Source organism: Homalodisca vitripennis, unplaced genomic scaffold, assembly GCF_021130785.1.
Source record: "Homalodisca vitripennis isolate AUS2020 unplaced genomic scaffold, UT_GWSS_2.1 ScUCBcl_9090;HRSCAF=17467, whole genome shotgun sequence".
Lineage (NCBI taxonomy): Eukaryota > Metazoa > Arthropoda > Insecta > Hemiptera > Cicadellidae > Homalodisca > Homalodisca vitripennis.
In genome coordinates this window covers 551-21,142 of record NW_025785197.1, presented here as the reverse complement: position 1 = coordinate 21,142, position 20,592 = coordinate 551, and the positions used below count along the sequence as shown (strand labels likewise).

The 20,592-nt window shown below is 30.0% G+C and overlaps 1 protein-coding gene across 1 annotated transcript; it reads right to left on the bottom strand.

Moving 5' to 3' along the window:
* Positions 1-14,932: 14,932 nt before the first annotated feature.
* Positions 14,933-20,352, bottom strand: LOC124374571 (Down syndrome cell adhesion molecule-like protein Dscam2). Its single transcript, XM_046832766.1, has 3 exons — positions 20,036-20,352; positions 16,785-16,963; positions 14,933-15,181 (listed from the first exon to the last, which is right to left on the bottom strand). The coding sequence occupies exons 1-3, from the start codon at positions 20,350-20,352 to the stop codon at positions 14,946-14,948; spliced, it is 732 nt and encodes a 243-aa protein (XP_046688722.1). The 3' UTR covers positions 14,933-14,945.
* Between the last annotated feature and the right edge of the window lie 240 nt (positions 20,353-20,592).

Genomic DNA, 20,592 nt, shown 5'->3' with positions numbered 1-20,592 from the left:
GAATAACAAAAAAATTAATCATGTTCGTTATTTAAGAAATTTATGAGACTGGTTATGTAAAATAACCTAAATAAGGGTTTAGAAGGGATAAGAATAGAAGTTAATAAAAACTACACAGCCTTAAATGTTTACTATCTGATATACAAAATGAACTTGATATCTAAAATGAATAAAGTAATCCTTATCACAAAAAGATTAGGCATTTGAAGTACAATTTACAACATTTTATACTTAATAGGCCAGTGCTTAGGATATTTCACTGAAAAGAATGAGCATTATTGAGGAATGTGGCATGCATTATTTTATTTAAAACCTCTGTAAGATATTCTAAAACTAATCTTATATACAAAATACTGTGAAATAGATACATATATATATATATATATATATATATATATATATATATATATATATATACATAAGTAGATATGAATATGGGGTTTCTAGGACACTTTTGGGACAGTCAGAAAATCAATGTAAAAATACTGTTTAAAGGACAATAAACGAATCTGTAACTCACGAATAAAAAATAACCGAATCTATAGCTGTTTGATTCTACTTTCTTAAGCTGAAACTTAGTGAAATATGCTTCGAATCAATCTCATATCTGCTTCTAATCTACGAAAATTCTGTTGTAAATATATTAAAATCTTAATGAAAAAATCTTGGAAAAGTTAAAGAAAAAATTATTGAAAAAAATAGTATAAAGAATTTAAATTGCCCCTACAAACCAATATAGTACTATTTTGTCCTATAATTTATACTATTTTTTCAAAAATTTTAAGTCTTAGTTTACAGATTTTTCTATAATAAATAGAAGAATCTACAGCTGTTTTACTACAATTTGTGCTGATTTGTGTCAAATTCTAGTAAAATTCTCCACTTTTCAAAGTCTGAGTTATACAAAATTTTCCCTATATAAATAGAAGAATCTAACGCTGTTTTAAAAATCATAAATTCTGCTGATTTGTATCAAAATCTTTAAATTTTTCCTATATAAATAGAAACATTTAACGCTGTTTCTACATAAATTGTGCTAATTTTTATCAAATTTTGATAAAAATCCTTAGAAATCTACTGAATTATTGCTATTTTTCAGCTTAATAAAAAGATATTTTACTAAATAGTAAAACTTGGCAGATTCAAATTTTCCCTATTTAAATGGATAGGAAAAAGATATCCTGCCCGTACTGCAAAAAAGACATTTTCGAACATCATTATACCCGACATTATAAGTCGAAAATCATCTAAAAAACAAAGACATTTATGAAAAAGAACTAAATTATTTGAGGACTTGGGCTAAAGAAAATCAAATTGCCGATCACCAAAAACATGTATAATATAGAAAAATTGCGTGAACTAAAGAAAAATTTTAAGGAAAGTAAAAAAGATCTCAATCTATTTAATGATGAAAAAATTCATTCAATAGCTGAAAAATTGGCTATCGAAACTAACGACAAAACTAAGTCAGAAATGATCGAAGAAATTGATAAAACGATTAATGAGAAACCTGAAAATATTCATTGATGTAGAAGTTTTATCCCTCAATACACGGTCTATTTAAGCAATACATTTTAAACGAATTTGAACGACAATTTCATGTCAATTTACAAATATCTTTCTATTTTGCGCCCAGAAATTAAAAGTTTAATCGAAAAATTTTCAAGAAACTGTGAAAAATAGTAAAGGATAATCTCTCTTTAGAATGCGGAATACGAACGAACTTTAGTGAACGGTGAAACACAAACTTGTCCAATGTACTTTACTATAAAAGCAGACGAGATCTTTGATGTAAACGACTTTATTTCTAAACAATTTAATAAATTAACACATCGAGAACAGACAAATCATCCAAATCGAGGTTCTGGATGGACATTTAAAACGCTGTAAACAACTGATTTTGAGCCTTAATAAACACGAAATGCTGAACGCAGGATCATATATCGATTTACCACAAGAAATAAAGGTAAAGAAAGCTTGTGTAAATATCAAAAATGAAGATAACTATTGCTTTATTTACTCTATCCGATGTGCAATTGAAAAATCAAAAATTTCATCCTGAACGTGTTAAAACAATATGAAAAATTTGTAAATGACGAGATATTTTCAGTTTTCGAGTATCCAATGTCTTTGAAAGACATACAATTATTCGAGAAACGCAGCTCCAATTCCAAGTACAAATATCCAAAATGTCTATAAATATCTATACTTATGATGAAAAAATTAATATTGTTCCGTTACAAATTTCAGAAATTTATGATGCCGAGTTAGAAATCTGATTTATTGTATGTTAAGCAAGAAGATAAATCTCATTATGTTTTGATAACCGATTTAAATAAACTCGTGAGTTCTCAGTTATCCAAGCATAAGGAAAGAAAATTTCTTTGTAGAAGATGTTTAAGCCATTTCTACAAATCTGGAGATTTAACAGATCATTTAGAAATTTGCAAACAACATGAAGTTTGTAAGCCAATTATGCCGTTTCCCAGGTCAAACAACAACATTTACTAATTATCAAAAGAAGTTTAGCCATCCTTACGTTATTTATATGGATTTTGAGAGCATATGTAGAAAAAATTCCGACATGCAAGAACAATCCACAAAGATCGATTACAACCAAGATTCAGACGCACATTCCTTATGGTTTTACTCTATATTTAGTGTCAAATGTGACGAATCGCATGTATAAACCGATATGTTATCGAGCCGAAAATGAAGACGATTTGCCTAATGTTCCTGCAAAATTGTTTGAAGAGCTCAATAAAATATCAAAAATACATAGCTAAAAATTATAATTTCTAAGAACAAAAAACCTATGAAATTGACCGAAAGAAGAAGAATTAGCGTACCAAAATTCCAGTCTTTGTCATATTTGTGAATGTGAGGGTTTTGATAATCAAAACAAGAAAAAAAGTACGAGATCATTGTCATTTAACCGGCAAATTTCGAGGTGCTGCTCATTTAATCTTGTAAACTTGAATCTCAAATTTCCTCAAAATATTCCCGTTTTCTGCCACAATATGTCAAATTACGATACTCATTTGTACATAAAAGAATTGGTCTAAACAATATGGAAACGTTGATTTGATCGCAAACACCGATGAGAAATATATTAAATTATTCTGTAAATTCTGGTCTATGGGTATGAGTTTGAAGATGATAAACCAAGAAAGTTCATCAAGTTTTCTTTCGTAGATACGTTCAGATTCAATGGCCTCGTCTATAGAAAAGTTAGCTAAAAACCTCAAAAAAGATGATTTCAAGCATACAAATCAATTTTATACAAGATGGTCTGAACGCAATTCTAGATAGACAACCAAATGACGAAGACGAGATTTTTAAAATTCTATCTGGAAAAGGAATATTTCCCTATGAATTTATCGATAGTATTGAAAAAATTTACCATATAACGAAATCAAGTGGATGGATCCAAAAACTTACACAACTGCAGAATGGAAAGAAACTATTTTGGAACTCACTGGCGACGGAAGATTATGGCTATATTCTCGAAGTTGATCTTGGATATCCAACGAATTTACACGAACATCACAAGGATTTACCTCTTGCTCCAGAACATTTTAAAAACAAACTTTGCACAACTCTACTGGATAAATAAAACTGAATACGTTGTTCATTCGAGAAATTTGAAGTTCTATTTGGAACAAGGTATGATTTTGAAACATGTGAATAGAGTTATCGCATTCGATCAGAAGCCTTTTATGAAAGAATACATTGATTTTAACACAAACATGAGAACCAAAGCTACAAGCGACTTTGAAAAGGACTTTTATAAGCTGATGAACAACTCAGTTTTTGGAAAATCTTATGGAAAATGTGAGAAACAGATGTGATATTAAGCTTGGAAATGAAGAATTTTCAATGAAACAAGCTAAGAAAACAAATTTCAAATGCCTTAACATCTTTGACGACAACTGTTATAGCGAGTCACATGTACAAACAAAAGGTTAAATATTAACAAACCGATTTTACATAGGATTTTCAGTTCTCGACCTCTCAAAATTGCTAATGTACGAGTTTTATTACAACAAATTAAAGAAGTTTGATCCAGATTTGAATCTGTGTTACATGGATACAGACAGTTATTTCCTAGAATTGAAAACGAGATCCTTTTAAAATTATTAAAGAAAAATATAGAGGACTTTGATACGAGCGATTATCCAAAAGATCATGAAATGTTTCGGTACTAAAAAATAAGAAAAGTCATAGGAAAATTCAAAGACGAACTAAATAGCGAAGTTTTAGAAGAATTTTGTGGTTTAAGGTCTAAGATGTACTCGTACAAATATCTAGATAAAAAACCCAGTTAGGTGTAAAAGAATTAAGAGAAAGCGTTGTAAATAAAACAATAAATATCGAAAACTTGAAGAGATGTTTGTTCGAAGATAAAGAAGAATTTAGGGAGATGACAGTAATCAAAAGCTACAAACATGAGTTGTACACAGTTACCATAAACAAGCTGGCACTGAACGCTAAAGATGATAAGAGAATTGTCCTAGAAAATAAGATCGATACAGTACCTTATGGCTATAAAAATGAAGCAAAATCTGATATATTAGATGAGTTAAAATAAACTTGGAAACTTTGACATGTAAATGGAAGATGATTTTGATTCACTGCCACAAATGCAAGAAAAAAACGAAAAATATAGATTCTAAAATCGTTCAAACTCAAAACGGATTGTATAGAATTGCAGCAAAATGTTCAAAATGTAAGACAAATAAGAGTAAATTTATAAAGAATCCAAATGAAAAACAAGTAAAGAAAGAACCTAAGAATAAGGAAGAAATCGAGATTGAAGCTAGAGAAATTCATGCACCAGTACGAAAAAAGTTTAAAAAGAGAAAAATTATAACTTTAGGAATTGACGATTTATGGGCAGCAGATTTAGTTATAATGTCTAACTATTCGGATCAAAATGATGGATTCAAGTATATGTTAAATGTTATTGATACTTTCTCAAAATATGCTTGGTCAAGAGCTATCAAAAAGAAAAAACGGTAAAAGATGTTTCAAAAGCTGTCGAAGATATAGTAAAAGATGCCATAAGGATCAATCACAAAACCTCCTAACCTACTTCATACAGATAAGGGTTTAGAGTTTAAAAATAAAGAATTTAACGATGTTTTGAGAAAAAATACGACATCAAGATTTATCATACTGAAAACGAAGAGAAATCAAGTATTGTAGAGAGATATAACAGAACTCAAAATGAGAGAATGAAAGTAATTTTTGAGATTAATAAAAAACTTTAAATGGATCGATATTCTTCAAAAAATCGTAAACAATTATAACGATACAGTTCACAGCACAATCAAAATGAAGCCCAAAGTCGTAGATAAAGATGCAGAAAAGGAGTTATTAGAGACCGTTTTCAAGTATGTTCCACCAGAAATTCACACGAAAACTAAATTTAAAGTCAATGAACATGTAAGAATTGTTAGTAAAAAAACAACATTTTCGAACAAATATAAGAAACAATTGGTCAAGAGAAATCTTTGTGATTTATCAAATTAATAACACAGATCCTGTAACTTATAGTATAAAAGATTTAAATAATGAAGAAATAAGTGGAAGTTTTTACGAATATGAATTGAGAAAGTCAAAGCTATAATTTTTTGTATATAAATGGAGGCTCAAAAGAAATGTATAAAGTGTCAAGAATTTAAAGATTTGACGAAGTTTTCTCAAGATAAGACTAGAAAAGATGGATTATACTATTATTGTAAGGATTGTCGTAGTAAATATAACAGAGAATTATACGTTAAAATAGAAAAATTAACGTTAGAAGAGAAAAAATGTTGCGTTTGTAAAGAAATTAAGGATATTTTCCAAATTTTACGATTGGCATTATAGTAAAAATAAAAAACATGCACATTGTAAAGATTGTGCTAAAAGAATTATTCAAAAAAGTCAAAAGAAACCGACTCTTTGCGAGTGTGGACGAATCATTCAATGGTTACCTCATCTTCAAAAACATTTACAGACAAAATATCATAATTCTAGAGTTTAATAAAATTTAGAAACATTTTCATCGTAAAGTCCAGATTCATTGATAAAAACAGTGTCAGGATGAAGATTGTTAAGGGGCCATTCGAATAGCCCCCTTGTTTCTCGGGGTCTATGGGATAGACTCCTGTAATTTATACATACAAAAGTTGTTTTTATCATCATTATCGACATTATTTATGATAGCTTGCCTCGTGTTTTCATATTCTAAAATTTCTGCAACATCTTTTGCTTTGAACCAAATTTTAAAACGTTTCTGCAATCTTCATTTTAGATTTCAGTATTAAAGGAATATATGCCCGGTTCATTAATGAAAATAGTGTTTTTTTGAAAGTTTGAAGGTAAGAACGATTCGTTCCCCCCTTCTGAATCTATGTTATCGTAGCTTTTTTTATATTTGTCTTTAACGTGATCTCTAATCGCTTTCATCGTATTTTTAAATTCCAATATTTCTGCAATATCTTTTGCTTTAAACCAAAATTCATTATTTTCGTCAACAAATGTTAAAATTTCTTTATTATTGAATTTGAGTAGATTCACAACTGACTCCATTTAGATAGAAAAGAAATTTAACTAGTAATATTTCGAGAATAAAGGCCAGATTCATTAACGAAAATAGTGTCAGGATGAAGATTTTGAAAGGGTCTATGGCATAGACTCTTGTAATTTATATATTTAAAGGCTATTTTCTCGTCATTATCAATATTATTTATGATAGCTTGTCTAGTATTTTCATATTGTAAAATTTCTGCAACATCTTTAGCCTTAAACCAGATCACATTTGTTTTCGTCTACAATCGTTAAGATATTCGTGTTATCGAATGTAAGTTGATTATTTCTTAGATCTATGACTGACTCCATTTAGATAGAAAAAAAATTTAACAAGCAATTATTTGAGTTTAAAGGTCGAAAATAGTGTCTGGATGTAATTTTTGTAAGAGTCGCGATTCGATACCCTTGAAAATGTATATCTTCTAGTCTTTTCTTGAAAGTTTAAAGGTAGTCTATTCAATAGACCCCCTTGATTCATGTCCGTTGCTTCAACAATCTTAAGTAAATTGTAGTTTTACTCTCATTTTTCAATAAATTTCCTTCAGAGTCTTGAACAGTTAAGACGATTTTTTGAATTCTTTTCATATTTTTTCTAATTGGAATATAGTCTATTTCATTCGGTTTTTCACTAATTTTTGATCCATAAGCAACATTTGGAAAGAAAGTGTACAAAATTTCCGATTCTTTGTGAAGATGTTCGGTATGATTTTCAAAACTAGGTTCAACGAGATTTACAATGTACTTCAATTACATCAAACGGTCTAAATTTTGGCGTTTTATTTCCTAAATATACCTGATTTGGCTCAATAGTTTCTTGAACAAACCCTAATAAATCTACAATAATTGCTGAAAACATTATTCTTACTGGTGATTTTATTTGAATTTTATTAGAGAGATAATTTTTTTGCATTTCAAACTTGTTTTCGTCAAAGTTTAAAGATTTATCTGATTGTTTGAATGTTTTCAGATAATTTTTAAGGGAATTTTTTATTTGATCGAAAGTATAATATCCTTTGTTTAAACCATAATAATATTTTGTTATGTTCTTCTCACTAAATCCTATACAATAAGGAGAACTTTCACTAATATTTATTACAAAATTGTCAGAATAAAAACCGCTTAAACCGATAAAATAATTTGATTCTTCCTCTAAGTGTATAGGATGTTCCAAGTTTAAAATTAATTTACAGCTTTCTGAAGTCAACTTGAACAGCTTCATTTTCGCAAGCATTGCTTCAAGATGAAAATCTTCTATTTAAATGGAGAAATTTTTAAAGCAAAAAGATCAGATAAAACTTCAAACGTTTGAAGAAAATAAGAAAGATCAACCAATCAGATTGTTAATTGTTGTTTCAAGTGGATGTGGAAAAACAACTTTATTATTGAATTTTATCTACAATAGGTTGATTCCTTATTCCAATTTGTATGTTTTTAGTAAATCTTTAGAACAGGACGCTTATAAAAAATTACAAGAAAGATTTGAAAACATTGAGAAGAACTTAAGTAAGGAAATATCATATTTTTATAATGCCTCTGAGGACATAGTTCCATTAAGCGAGTGTAAACCAAATTCTTTAATCGTTTTCGATTATTGTATTTTAGAAAATCAAGACGTTATTAAGGAATATTTCGTAATGTCTCGTCACAAAAACATATCTTGTATCTATCTTTCCCAATGCTTTTCAAAGGTTGATAAACAAGTTATTAGAAATAATTTGAATATGTTGTGTGTTTTTAAGCAAGACGATCACTATTCGAGAAAGATTTACAACAATTATGTGGGATCTGATATGAGTTTTAACCACTTTAATGAATTATGTGATAAAATTTGGAAAGAAGACTATGGATTTTTAACTATTAATCTAACTTTGAAGCCTAAAAATGGTAAATATTTGAATAAATTTTCTAATATAAATGCTGCTCAGTGGTCTGACAAATTTACTCGATAAAATATTTGTTACAATTATTTTTACATTATCTTTACTTTTTATTTACATTATGAAAACAACTGAAAAACGGTAAATCTGTTCACGTTTTCACGCTTCGTGTTCACGTTTTACGTTACACGTTCACGTTCTCGTTCTCGTTCTCGTTCTCGTTCTCGTTCACGTTCTCGTTCCACGTTCACGTTTCAAAATTTTCCTAAATAAAATGGCGAACGTAACTTCAGAAGAAGCAAAAAAACTTGATCAAATAGAAAAGAAATTAATCAAAGAATTTAAAGAACAGATTCGAATTGATGAAAAAGAACAAGAATTTATTCAAAAAATCAATAAACCTGTAACTTCTGCAATAAAAAATGTTGAGGGCAAAATTGAAAATGTTTTAAGCGATAATCAAAATTTAATGAATTTGGTTCCAGTTGTACGACAATTTGCTGATATTTCGATTCCAGAATCTGAGTTTGAATTGCCAAAATTACCATCGTCGACACCATTTAGACCTAGAATCATTGAAGAATCTACTATAGTTGAACCAATAAGTCCTGGAACGACGGATATAATAATTGGTGAAATTGGTAGAAAATTCCTTCCTAGAGCGAAGGATGATAACTTTGGTTTGTATTGGGATAGAAAAAAGAAAAGTTTTATGATTGGAAATTTGCCCGTAAATTTTGAACATAATGACATAGTTATTAATGAAAAAATGTACGAAGGTACTCAAGGTTTATGGAGATTATTAACAGACCATAACGCTCCAAAAGATAATTTATATTCTGAAGAAGATTTGAAAAAGTATACAGAAATTTTATGGGAATCTGACTCAATTTACAAAAATAATGATCCATCTACTAAGAAGCCTAAGTCAAGTAAAGGTAAAAAATATCTCAATTTGATTAAACCAATTTGGGAAAAACGAATCGAAGGATCAGGTGTGAGAAAATACAGTGATAATAAGATTGAGTACAGATATATCAACGATTTGACAAAACTCGATGGAATTATTAATTATATTTATGCTCAAGAAAAGGCTGGAAACAACAATTTTTTGAACGAAAAGAAAGCAATTAAAGATTTTATTTCGAACAAACTTGACGAAATGATTGAAAAACCTGATGGAATTAAATATTTAAAACGAATTTTGCCGGCAATAAGTTCATCTATGATTGAGGGTAGTGGACTTTTGAATGATTTCATCAACAATTTACCTTTTGAATTACACGTACCAACTTATCAGTATCTGGGGCCTGGCACAAAACTCGAAAAAAGACTAAAAAGAGGAGATCCTGGTATAAATAAATTAGATCAAGCTGCTATGGAACACGATATTTTTTATGCAAAACATAGAGACACAAATTCCAGACATATAGCAGATAAAGTTTTGCAAGATAAAGCAATGGATAGATTTTTATCAAAAGATGCTAGTTTAGGTGAAAGATTTGTTGCGCTTCCAACAGCTGGAGCAATGTTTTTGAAGAGAAAACTAGGAATGGGAATCGAAGAGAACTTGAAATTTTAACTATATAAATGGAGGTGAACGTAAACTTCAGCAAAAATCAGAAAGAAAAAATAAAATCCGCTTTTAAGAAGAAAATACCCGTTAGTATTCAATTTAAAATAGATCAACTAAAAAATGGCGAAGATAAGATATTTTTAACAAATAGACAATACAATAAACTCGAAAAACATAAGAAAAACAATAAAGGAACCAGAATAGAATTTTCTTATAATCAGTTGAAAGAACTTAAAAATGGTGGACTTTTGAAAGATTTATTAGATTTTGGAGAAAATATTCCAGTTGTTAAAAATGTTGTTCCTTATGTTCGTAAAGCTGCTCCAATCGTTAAAAAGGATGTGATTCCTATTGTTCGAAACATTTTAAATTGGTTAGATAAAGAGTTGGAAGATGTTACAGGATCTGGATTAGATGAAAAAACTTTGAATTACGTGAAATCAAACATTGAAAAAAAATTTAAACCTTTAACATTCGGGGAATTGGAAGAAATCTGCAAAAATATTAAACATTTTAGAGGAATCTTCATGAGAGATACATTACCTGAAAAAGTTAAGAAATTTGAATGTGGAATTGTGAATTTAGACTCGATTATGGGAAGTGGAACGCATTGGATTTGTTATTATAAAAATGATAAGAATGCATGTTATTTTGATTCGTATGGAAGAATTGAGGACAAACCACCTATAGAATTGATTAAATATTTGAAAAAATCAAGCGTCTACTACAATGATTCTCAGATTCAAGACTATAAAGATCCCCCAATTTGTGGTCATTTATGTGTTTTTGTGTTGAATGAACTGAGTGATGGTAAAGATTTTAAAGAAGTTGTTAACAAATTATTACTTAATAAAAAATATGGATTCACAAAATATTTTTGACGTATTTGGAACACAAATTATTCAAAATGTAGATAATAGTTTCAATTTTGATAGTTTGAGAAATGAGTTTGATAACAAGTTAGAAAATTTATTACAAACCCTTCCAGATTCAGATATGTTTGCTGTCGAGATTGAAGATTTTAAAGCAGAATATGATAACAAACTTGCAAATTTCATGAGTTTCAAATGAAGTTGCTGATAAAATAAAAACATTGGAAAAAGAAGTTGATGATGGTGTAAAAAAATTATTTACCAATTTAATGTCTCATATCGAAAAAGCTGATAAAATTACTGAAGCGATCAAAGTTGAAAAGAATTATGTTAGTTTGGCTAATAAGAAAAAAATTGTCGGTGTTCGACCTGGTATTGACAAACATGATGTTGTTGTTAAAGAACAAATTTTAAAACCTCTAAAATTATCAGAAAACATCGATATTGTTGATTTACATGATCCGAATGTTAAAAATGCCTTAGATTTTAAAGGAAAAAGAATTAGCAGTGTTAGTAAAGGAATTAATCCATTTGATGTTGTTGTAATGATTCAATTAGAAGATCCTATTAAAATGTTTAATGAACTAAAACAAAATTATGAGAATCATAAACAGCATGTTAAAGATTTTACAACAGAAGTCTATGAAAAACTTGATGAAAGAAGTAAAAGATCAGTAGACGATGTTGGTGAAATTAATGAAAAACTTACTAGATTTAAAGAGTCTTTTGATAAGTTTAGTTTAGATGCTACGAAAACTTTTGAGAATATTGGTCATAAATTTGTTGAATACAATGATTCTTATGCTGTCAAATTTCAAAAATTAGAAGAAAAAATTAATAAGTTCGAGGAAGATTTGGAAGATATAGGTCTTCATGTAGGATTTTATGGATGATAAAATTTCCTTATATAAATGGCGCTCATATACTGTGTTAGATGTAAAGAAAAAACTGCAACAAATGATATAAAATACTATGCAAATATCAATGGAGTTAAGAGAATTTCTGGAAAATGTGCTGAATGTAACGCAAAAAAGAGCCAATTTATAAAAACTTGAAATTTTTTCCTAATAAATAGAGATGGCGGGACATTACAGTGCTTTCGATCTTTTTATAATGCAACACGAAAGAGATTTGAAAAAAAGAACATTGGGATGATATTTCTCAAAAATATGAATTATCCGAAGATATGATGAGATTATACGTAAACAAATTGAATTGGTATAACATTGCTAAATATCAAAATCTGTCCCCAGAGTTCATTCAAGAAAATATACATTATCAATTAAAAGATCATATGTCTGTTCTTTGTCTCTATCAACACTTGAGTATAAAATTTTTGGATGAAAAATAAAGATACAGTTGATTGGAACAATATTATAGATAGCGGTTACTATCCTGTGCAAATTTTATTGAAATATGTGACCGAGATCGCAAAATTTAAGGAAGAGAATCCCGAATATGACGAAGTAGATCATTAAAAATGACTAAAATTTATATCTTTTCTTATAAAAACGTACATTAGATCGATGAAAAAATGATATCTTTCTTATACATGATGTTTAAAATTTCTAAATTTTCTCTTATTTAAATGGCGGACTACCGAAAATATGCTAGTGATATTGAAAGGGCGGAGTTTAAAAATTTCTATCCAATTAGTAAACAACATTTGAATGAAACCGAATAAAAGAACTGAGTTTAATATTGATTTTGGAGATAACTTTTGCTCGTCTAACTTCCAGTTTTATATTTCTGGAACTTTAACAAAACAAGATGGTCAAGCATATCTTGGAACTGATAATGTTAGATTAATCGATAATTTTATACCGTTTTTTATTTTCTAAGATTGAAGTAAGAAAACACAATAAAGTGATAGAAGAAGTCGAAAACTGTGGTCAGTTAAGCACTATTAAAGGAACTATTTCGTATTCAAAAAGTGTTATTTCTCAAACTTCTAATGGCTTTGAATCAGATTTTAAATTTGGTGTTTTTGAAGCAGCTGGAAATTTATCTCATTTTGGATTAGGATTTTTGAAAATGTTACTATTCCGATCTATAAAGGAGGATTTTATCTAAGTTTTATAAGAGCAGAAGACGATGATGTGATTCTGAAGACTGCAACTGGAAATGTTATGCCTGTTGATGGAAAAAATAACAATTACAGATTTTTTTATTAGAGTTCCAATGATTGATTATAAAATCACGAGTAAAATAAGGTTGATTGATGAAATTACAAAAGTCAAAACATTATGTTTAATTTTACTAGATTGGCAATGTATTGAGCAAAAAGGTATTTCCGGAACAACTTATTCGTTCGATATCACAAATATTTATAGAAATATCTTCAATCCTAAGTTTGTTATTATAGGTTTTCAAACAGATAGACAGAATAATCAAGAGAAAAATCCTTCAAAGTTTGATAGTTTGAATGTAAAAAATATCAGAGTAAAATTGAACGGTTCTTATTATCCAGATGAATTACAAAATTTAAACATTTCAGGAGGTCTTTTCAGAATCATGTATCAGATGTATCAAGATTTTAAGAAAGTTTACTACAAAAATATGGAAATGTATTATAATCCTAAAGAATTTTTAGCGAATAGACCTATTTATGTCATTGATACAACAAAGAGTTTGACAAATATTTCTGCTTCAAAGAACGATATAATTATCAATATGGATTTTCAAAATGCTGTTACAAACGCGATTTGTTATGTGGTTGTGGTTTCTGAGAAATTTTTAGCCTATGATGTGATTAAGAACGATATTAGAGAAATTCAGTAGTTAATGATGTTCATATTGTTCTCTTTCATTCCTTCTAAAACTTTAAAAATATACTCTTTCGCTGATGAAAAATCACGATTTCTTCCGGAATAATCTTTGTAATCATAGACAAAATATCCAAAATAGTTAAATAATAAAATAAAATCATTTCTTTTTATCTCGGTAGTTGAAATATAAACATAAACATTTGCGCTGAAAAATTTATATCTCGGCAGAGTTAGTTCCATACCTTCCATTTATTCTTTTTGTAAAAATGGAAGAGTATAATGCCAACTGTTACAAGTGTTCTAATAGAGGAGAAATTATCGATAAAAGATATTTAGTTTGTAGAGGTTGTAATTTAATTTTGTACGAAAGACCTAAACCTAAGAAATTTCGAAATAAACTAAACACATTTGAATAATCTGCTTACAAAATTGCAATATGGAGGTAAAAAACAAACACAATTTGTTACAGAATTTAGAAAACAGAATAAAAATTTTTACTTATCTCTTGGAACCGTTGAAAAAATTATTTTCCTTTTCAAAGAATACATTAGGTTTGTAGGTTTAAATACACGCGTTTATTATGAGAAGATTTTTACCTATAATCTTTCACTATTTGGACATTGAATTTGACTACGATTTTAAACCTGAAATCTTTGATGATTTTATAGTACATTTGGAGAAAGTAAATGAAGAACCTCGTGAAAAGAATGCGGTTTTACTCACATTCTCCCCGACTTCTCGAGTGATTGTTAGCAAATTTCATTTTTTCCGTTTATAGATTTTTTCATTAAGATTTCTGGATTTTTTTCATTAAAACAGCTTAAGAAATTAGAAGCCTACAATGAACAGTAAAACAGATATAGATTCGGTTATTTAACATTCGTGATTTCCTGTTTGATTTCTCAGATTTGTTTATGGTTCAATGGACAGTATTTTACATTGATTTTCTGTCTGTCCCAAAAGTGTCCTAGAAACCCCATATTCATATCTACTTATATATATATATATATATATATATATATATATATATATATATATATATATATTCATGTTCAAATATTTATCTATTACACAGTATAATGTACTTACTTTATTTGTTTAAATTATTCTGTGATGAAGTTGCTGTCAGTTTGAAACTTATAAATGTACTCATGAAAAAGCTTCTTTACACTACTAACCTTTACTACAAATAAAAGAATCTCTTTGTTTTCAATTATCTTTAAGCTTTTAAATAACTAGAACAATTTCATGACACGTTTATTAAAACTTCCAGCTACACACTGTTCTTGTTGGGGACGCCGCTAATTTCCAGCTGCTCTGGAGGGAAATTTGGAAAAATGAACAAGCATGCTACTGTACTTGTCGCACCTTGGTCATGGGTGTCATAGAAGAGTCGGTATCCCTGGATTATACCGTTGCTGTGAATGTGGGGCGGGGGATGCCAGCTGACCTGGACGGACTGGGAACTTAAAGCCGCACATCGCACATCTTCGGGCGCAGCACTGGGAACTGATGGATACAATGCGCGTCAATGTTATAAACGAAAACTACAAGACTTACTTCTATGACTTTAATGAACTATTCCTGTAGCCTTCATTCACATATATTACCTACACTTATATTGTTACACAATCATGTCCCCGTCGGTCATATAGTATTCTTCATTTCCGTCATTTATTATGTTTGAGTAGGCCGTGAGGCACAGGAAGAAATTAAAAACACACTATAGGGGAGAGATCTAGAGGGAAAGTTCCCCTCTCGTGAAACTCTGCAATCTTGCCTCTAGCTCTTGAACAAACGTCAAGTTGAAGAGGACATGTATGACATCCCAGCAACATTTATATTATATTATTTAACCGCCTCCAGGTCCACTTGTTAATGAATTCCTTATTTATTCGTGATACCTTTTTATGCGATCTGATAACTAATAAGTTTATGTTAATTATTTATGTATTTTCATTTAAACATTTTCTATCAGTTCAGTACAAAAGGATTAGAATATCAGTCCTAAGATCTAGTTAATCAGAACTCATTTGAGGAAATATTGCAGTGGCATTTGCAACATATTTATGAGACATTTTTCGACTTTCTTCTCCTTCTGCCTAGCCATAATCTCTCCTACATAGATCATATCCCGTGAGTAAATAAGTAAATATTGGAATTTTTAATAATTCAAACTGACCTCGTCTATACTAATCGATTACCAGACAGGCTCAATTTTGCAGCGTTATTTGTATTTTTACATCGATTGTTTACAGTATACTAAATTGAATTGATTACTGTGCTATACCTCTTGATTTTGTGTAACTCGATCAATATAAAATCTGTATATTGCAATTTTGGTGAGCAATTTTAGAAATATTTATTTATCAATGGTGTGCGAAATACTGCCAAAATCGTGCATTTATTTTTATAACGTTTTCTTTATTTAATATTGAGTTGTAAGTTAAAGAGAAAACACTCATTTCATAGATTTTATCTTCATTATTTACTATATATTAATTGCAGTAACCAATTATTCTCTTTAAAGTAATAATGTATTGATTGAACTGACCAAATACTATCAGAATATCAACACCATGAGTCTTTATTGGCACAAAAGCGTTTATAATCTTGAATGAATAAAAATTACAGTAAAAATAATTCATATATTAAAAAAAATATTAAATTAATTCTAGTTCAGCCAATCCTGCTTGAGCACACTCGATCATCATGGACTATTCTGTTTCGCTACGGGATAACTGCACGACGTCACCTTAAGGGCAATTTCAATAGCCCAAGAACATCCTCCACGCACCGTAACGTGAGGTGATTTTGTCATGTAGCGTCACATAAAACCATTTTTCACACAATTTTAATCTTTTATTATTTCGTTCTTCCTGTGAACAGCCATCCGCAACTCAATAACTTCGATTTTGTTACCAGTTTTTGTTGAACCATGTAAATGTTATGCTGGTATATTTTTTCTCTGCCACATCGAACCATACTTCTTTAGTAAGGAAGACTACTCACTGTACATACTTTTTAAATCTCTGACATTCACTCGTGCTGACCATATATGTAAGGAATATAAAGTGGTGGGTTATAAATGAGTAGTGTAGAATCTACCTACCGTCCTCCATAGTCTGAGCGGACACAGGCTCCGACTGCGGCCCCTGGCCCACCTGGTTAAAGGCCTGCACTACCAGAGAGTAGCGGGTGAACTTTAGCAGTCCCGAGAGTATCAGCTCTCCGCCACCCTCGTCGCTCACCCCACTCACCGCCGTCATGTTGTAGTTACCATTAGGAGAGCTGGAGTATCATTGAATAGATTAACTATTGATTGATGACATAGATGGATTCATTCTTCCCTGCCAAATATGCCATTTCCTCATCCAAGGCAATGCCTAATGTTGTAGTCCTGGTAGTTTACCAAAGCAACAACATTTTTAATATAGCTCTAACCTGGATATTTTTACATAGCAACATATTATTAAAAATCAAAGACCTTAATAATTTAAATAGTTATTGTGTATTTTTCTGTTAATTATAGAACATAAAACTATTGTCAAATTAAATAAATCATTTTTTGTATAAAACTTGCATTATTATTTTAAAAATTTTTTCTAAACAATGTTAAACACTACCGATTTGAGTCTCAAGGATTCTTAGTAACAAAATATGTATGGAAATTAACGTCATTTATACTGAACATAAAAATAATATACTTTCACAAACTGTGTTATATTAAATGTGCAGTCCAATCAAGACACATTTACTATATTATAGTGAAGAGTAGTCATGAAAATGTGTATTGAATTTCATATGTGAGTAACAATTTTATATATACTGATCTAAAATAATAAAAGAGTTTTCAGTTTCAGGCAGTGATATCGCTATCTGTTAAATAATTGTTAGTCAAAGACCTTTTTCGATGAAAATATTAGATCATAATACAATAATAATTGGTAAAGCTTTAAAGTAACATTTAGGGGTACCGTATATCAGGGCCAAATCAAAACTGTTGAAGATAACTATATGCATATTTTACTGTGTGATTTTATGTGTATTTTACTATATGCCTATTTAACAGATGAGTGGAAGGTACAAAATTGTATTAACAAAGAATTACTTAATTTAAACAATGTATATGTATATTATTTTGAAAAAAAAAATACTCACTTGATCATACTATTACCTGTAAAGGTCATGTAATAAGTACATTAATTTATACACATATAAAATAGGTGATAGTAAATTTTTGTTGTCATACATCTGTAAAAGGGAGTTACACTTAACAAATGGCATATTACACGTAGATTATTTTCTGTGACTGGGTTTTTATATTGGGATTTATTTCATTAACTACAGTGAAATGCCATTATTTATCACATCATGAGTGTGTTACCTTACAAGCTTAAAGACCGAATTTAGTCTCCCTTTAGACTTGGGATTTCTCCTCATTGGCCAAAAATTGTTACTGACATCGTTGGGGCTATTCAATAAAATATAGTGATAGATTAGTGGTACTTATAAAAATATACCTCTTCAACTTCAGGGCTCTATCTTTAAACCTAATTCTAAATTGGATAACGATATTTGAATATCTTCAGTGACTGTCACTTATATAAAGATTGTTTGGAATAACATTTAAAAAGAATATACTTATTTTTCAAAATTAAATTGCGTGAAGTGCCACAAAAAGTTGTAATATTCCACCTCCTTAATTAAGTCAAAAGTCATTAAAATCCCTAAAGTCCCTAAAGAAGTAGTCCTTGTATATACATACTTTAAAATGTAGACTTTTATATTTAGCTGTTATTATTTGAGCATGGTTGTTAAAGGGCCTACTTGAAATGTCTGTAATTCCTGATATTATACTCGTAATAACAAAATTTATTATTTTTTACGTCTTTCCATAATTTGTATTGAAGGAGTAAAGTTTATTTATAAAAACAGGTTCCAACCAAACACCGATTACACCACCCTAATACGTTCTATATTGATTACATAGGGATCGAGTGTTCTATATTTACATACATGTAGTCTAAAAGTTTTGTTTTTATTTTGAATAAAATGGTATAGCTAAATACCTGTAGTATCTTAAACAAATAAATTTGGTAACCAACTAATCCAAATCAACCTGTTAATATCCAGAGAAATTTAAGTAAATACGAATCATCGGTAATGATTGCTGAACAATTATTAATCGAAAAATATTCCACTAAATTTCTTGGTATCAATATAGATTGTTGTCTGTCCTGGAGTATCCATATTAAAAGTATTTGTAAATTAATGTATTGCCATATTAAGAATTGCCTAAGAATTGCCTACTATGGACTTGTTTGCCCACACATATGTTGTTGAATTACACTGTGGTGTACTTATGCAAATTCGTATTTTCAAAGAATATTTATATAACAAAAAATCTGTATGCATAATAAAAAGTTATTTATTATTTAACTTCTCGAGACTCTTCTAGATAATCCTTTAAGGCACCTAAATTACTGATATTGCCTGCGCTGTATGTGCACGTTGGTGCAAGGCAGGGAAGTCCGTGGTTATAATACAAGAGCAGGGGAAAACTACAGAGTTGCTCAACATATGCTAAAGCTTCATGGCCATCTCTCATGCCAGATGGGTGTCAGATTTATTATTTATTTACTGGAAAAATATAATCTTAAAAAATTATCAAAATTCAAAAGGCGTTGAAAGTATATTTAATAGCAAACACGTTTTAAGCCGTAAGTGGGTACCTGGAACAGCAGCCACCGTTGTCAGAACTGAAAGAGGGGAACTGAAGGGTGTGCGACTCAGTTGATATGAAAGAATTTAAAATACGTGTATATGTATTAGTGTAAAATTTATTGAATAATTTTTATTATTTTTTTATTAGAAATGTCTTTTAATTTTAATTTGAAATGTTTTATGTTAACATGACGAATCTTACTGGTTGAAAAATAGGATTAGTGACGCATGGCATACAATTTTAAATAATTGTAAAATAATGACAATAAAGAATTATTGAATTGAATTGAGCCATAGACTAAGAATATCTGTACATGAGAAAAAGGTTTTATTCACAAAAAGCACTACCGACTTAGTGCAAAATAAAAGAAATTGAGCAGTAAAGGGAATTTCTTATTCAAAGTAACATTTTAATATCACCTAAATTCAACGTACTTTAATTTATGTACGCTATCTCGTTATTTTGTGTAAGCAGTAAACTTATATATGTTTGACTCTGACTCGACTACCACCCTAGTTAGCTGAGTACCTACTCGATACAAGGAATTTGATTCCGGTAAATACTTATTCGTAAATTGTTTGAAAACTGCCAAGATATACTACTCCTGCACACAGAGTTAGAGAATGAGAGCTCACTTAATCTCCCTGTAGCCCACATAGTAGCCTTGTATGTCACCGTGTCGGAGTTCAGGTAGGGGAGGCGCCCACGTGACCAGGAGCTGGGTGGAAGATACGGCCCTGACGGCCACATTGAGTGGTGGACCTGCGGGGCGCTGGGGCTCCGTCTTGAACTGCAGATCTTGGCTGGGCTTGCTGCGCCCCGCGGGGCCCTCGGCCTGGACATGCACCGAGTAACGTGTCGCAGGCTTTAGGTTCTCCAGGAGAGCACCTCTCAGCTGGCCGCTCAACTCCAGCTGTTGCCACACACCATCCCCTTCCTGGAGACAAGTCATAAGTGCAGTTGCCAGAGTCCGATCATAAATTTAATACTTTTAAGGTAGGTACAAAGTGCATGGCTGAGTTTTTCATCCACGAAAATAGGATTAATTAATATATTACTAATTAAAATTACACCACAACCCCCCCTCGAGTGCGTAACTTGTTCCATTGAAAGGTATGTATGTAAAAGCTTTTAGGTAATAGTTTTTAGGCTACATATGTTAATATGTTTGCATGACACTACAATATTCGTT

Excerpts from the sequence above, each read along its gene's own strand:
- LOC124374571 (XM_046832766.1), bottom strand. The coding sequence starts at position 20,352 with ATGACTTGTCTCCAGGAAGGGGATGGTGTGTGGCAACAGCTGGAGTTG. Across the intron at positions 16,964-20,035 it reads GTGGGCTACAGGGAGATTAA|CTCTCCTAATGGTAACTACA; the intron begins GTGAGCTCTCAT and ends ATGATACTCCAG. Across the intron at positions 15,182-16,784 it reads CGCTCAGACTATGGAGGACG|TTCCCAGTGCTGCGCCCGAA; the intron begins GTAGGTAGATTC and ends TGTATCCATCAG.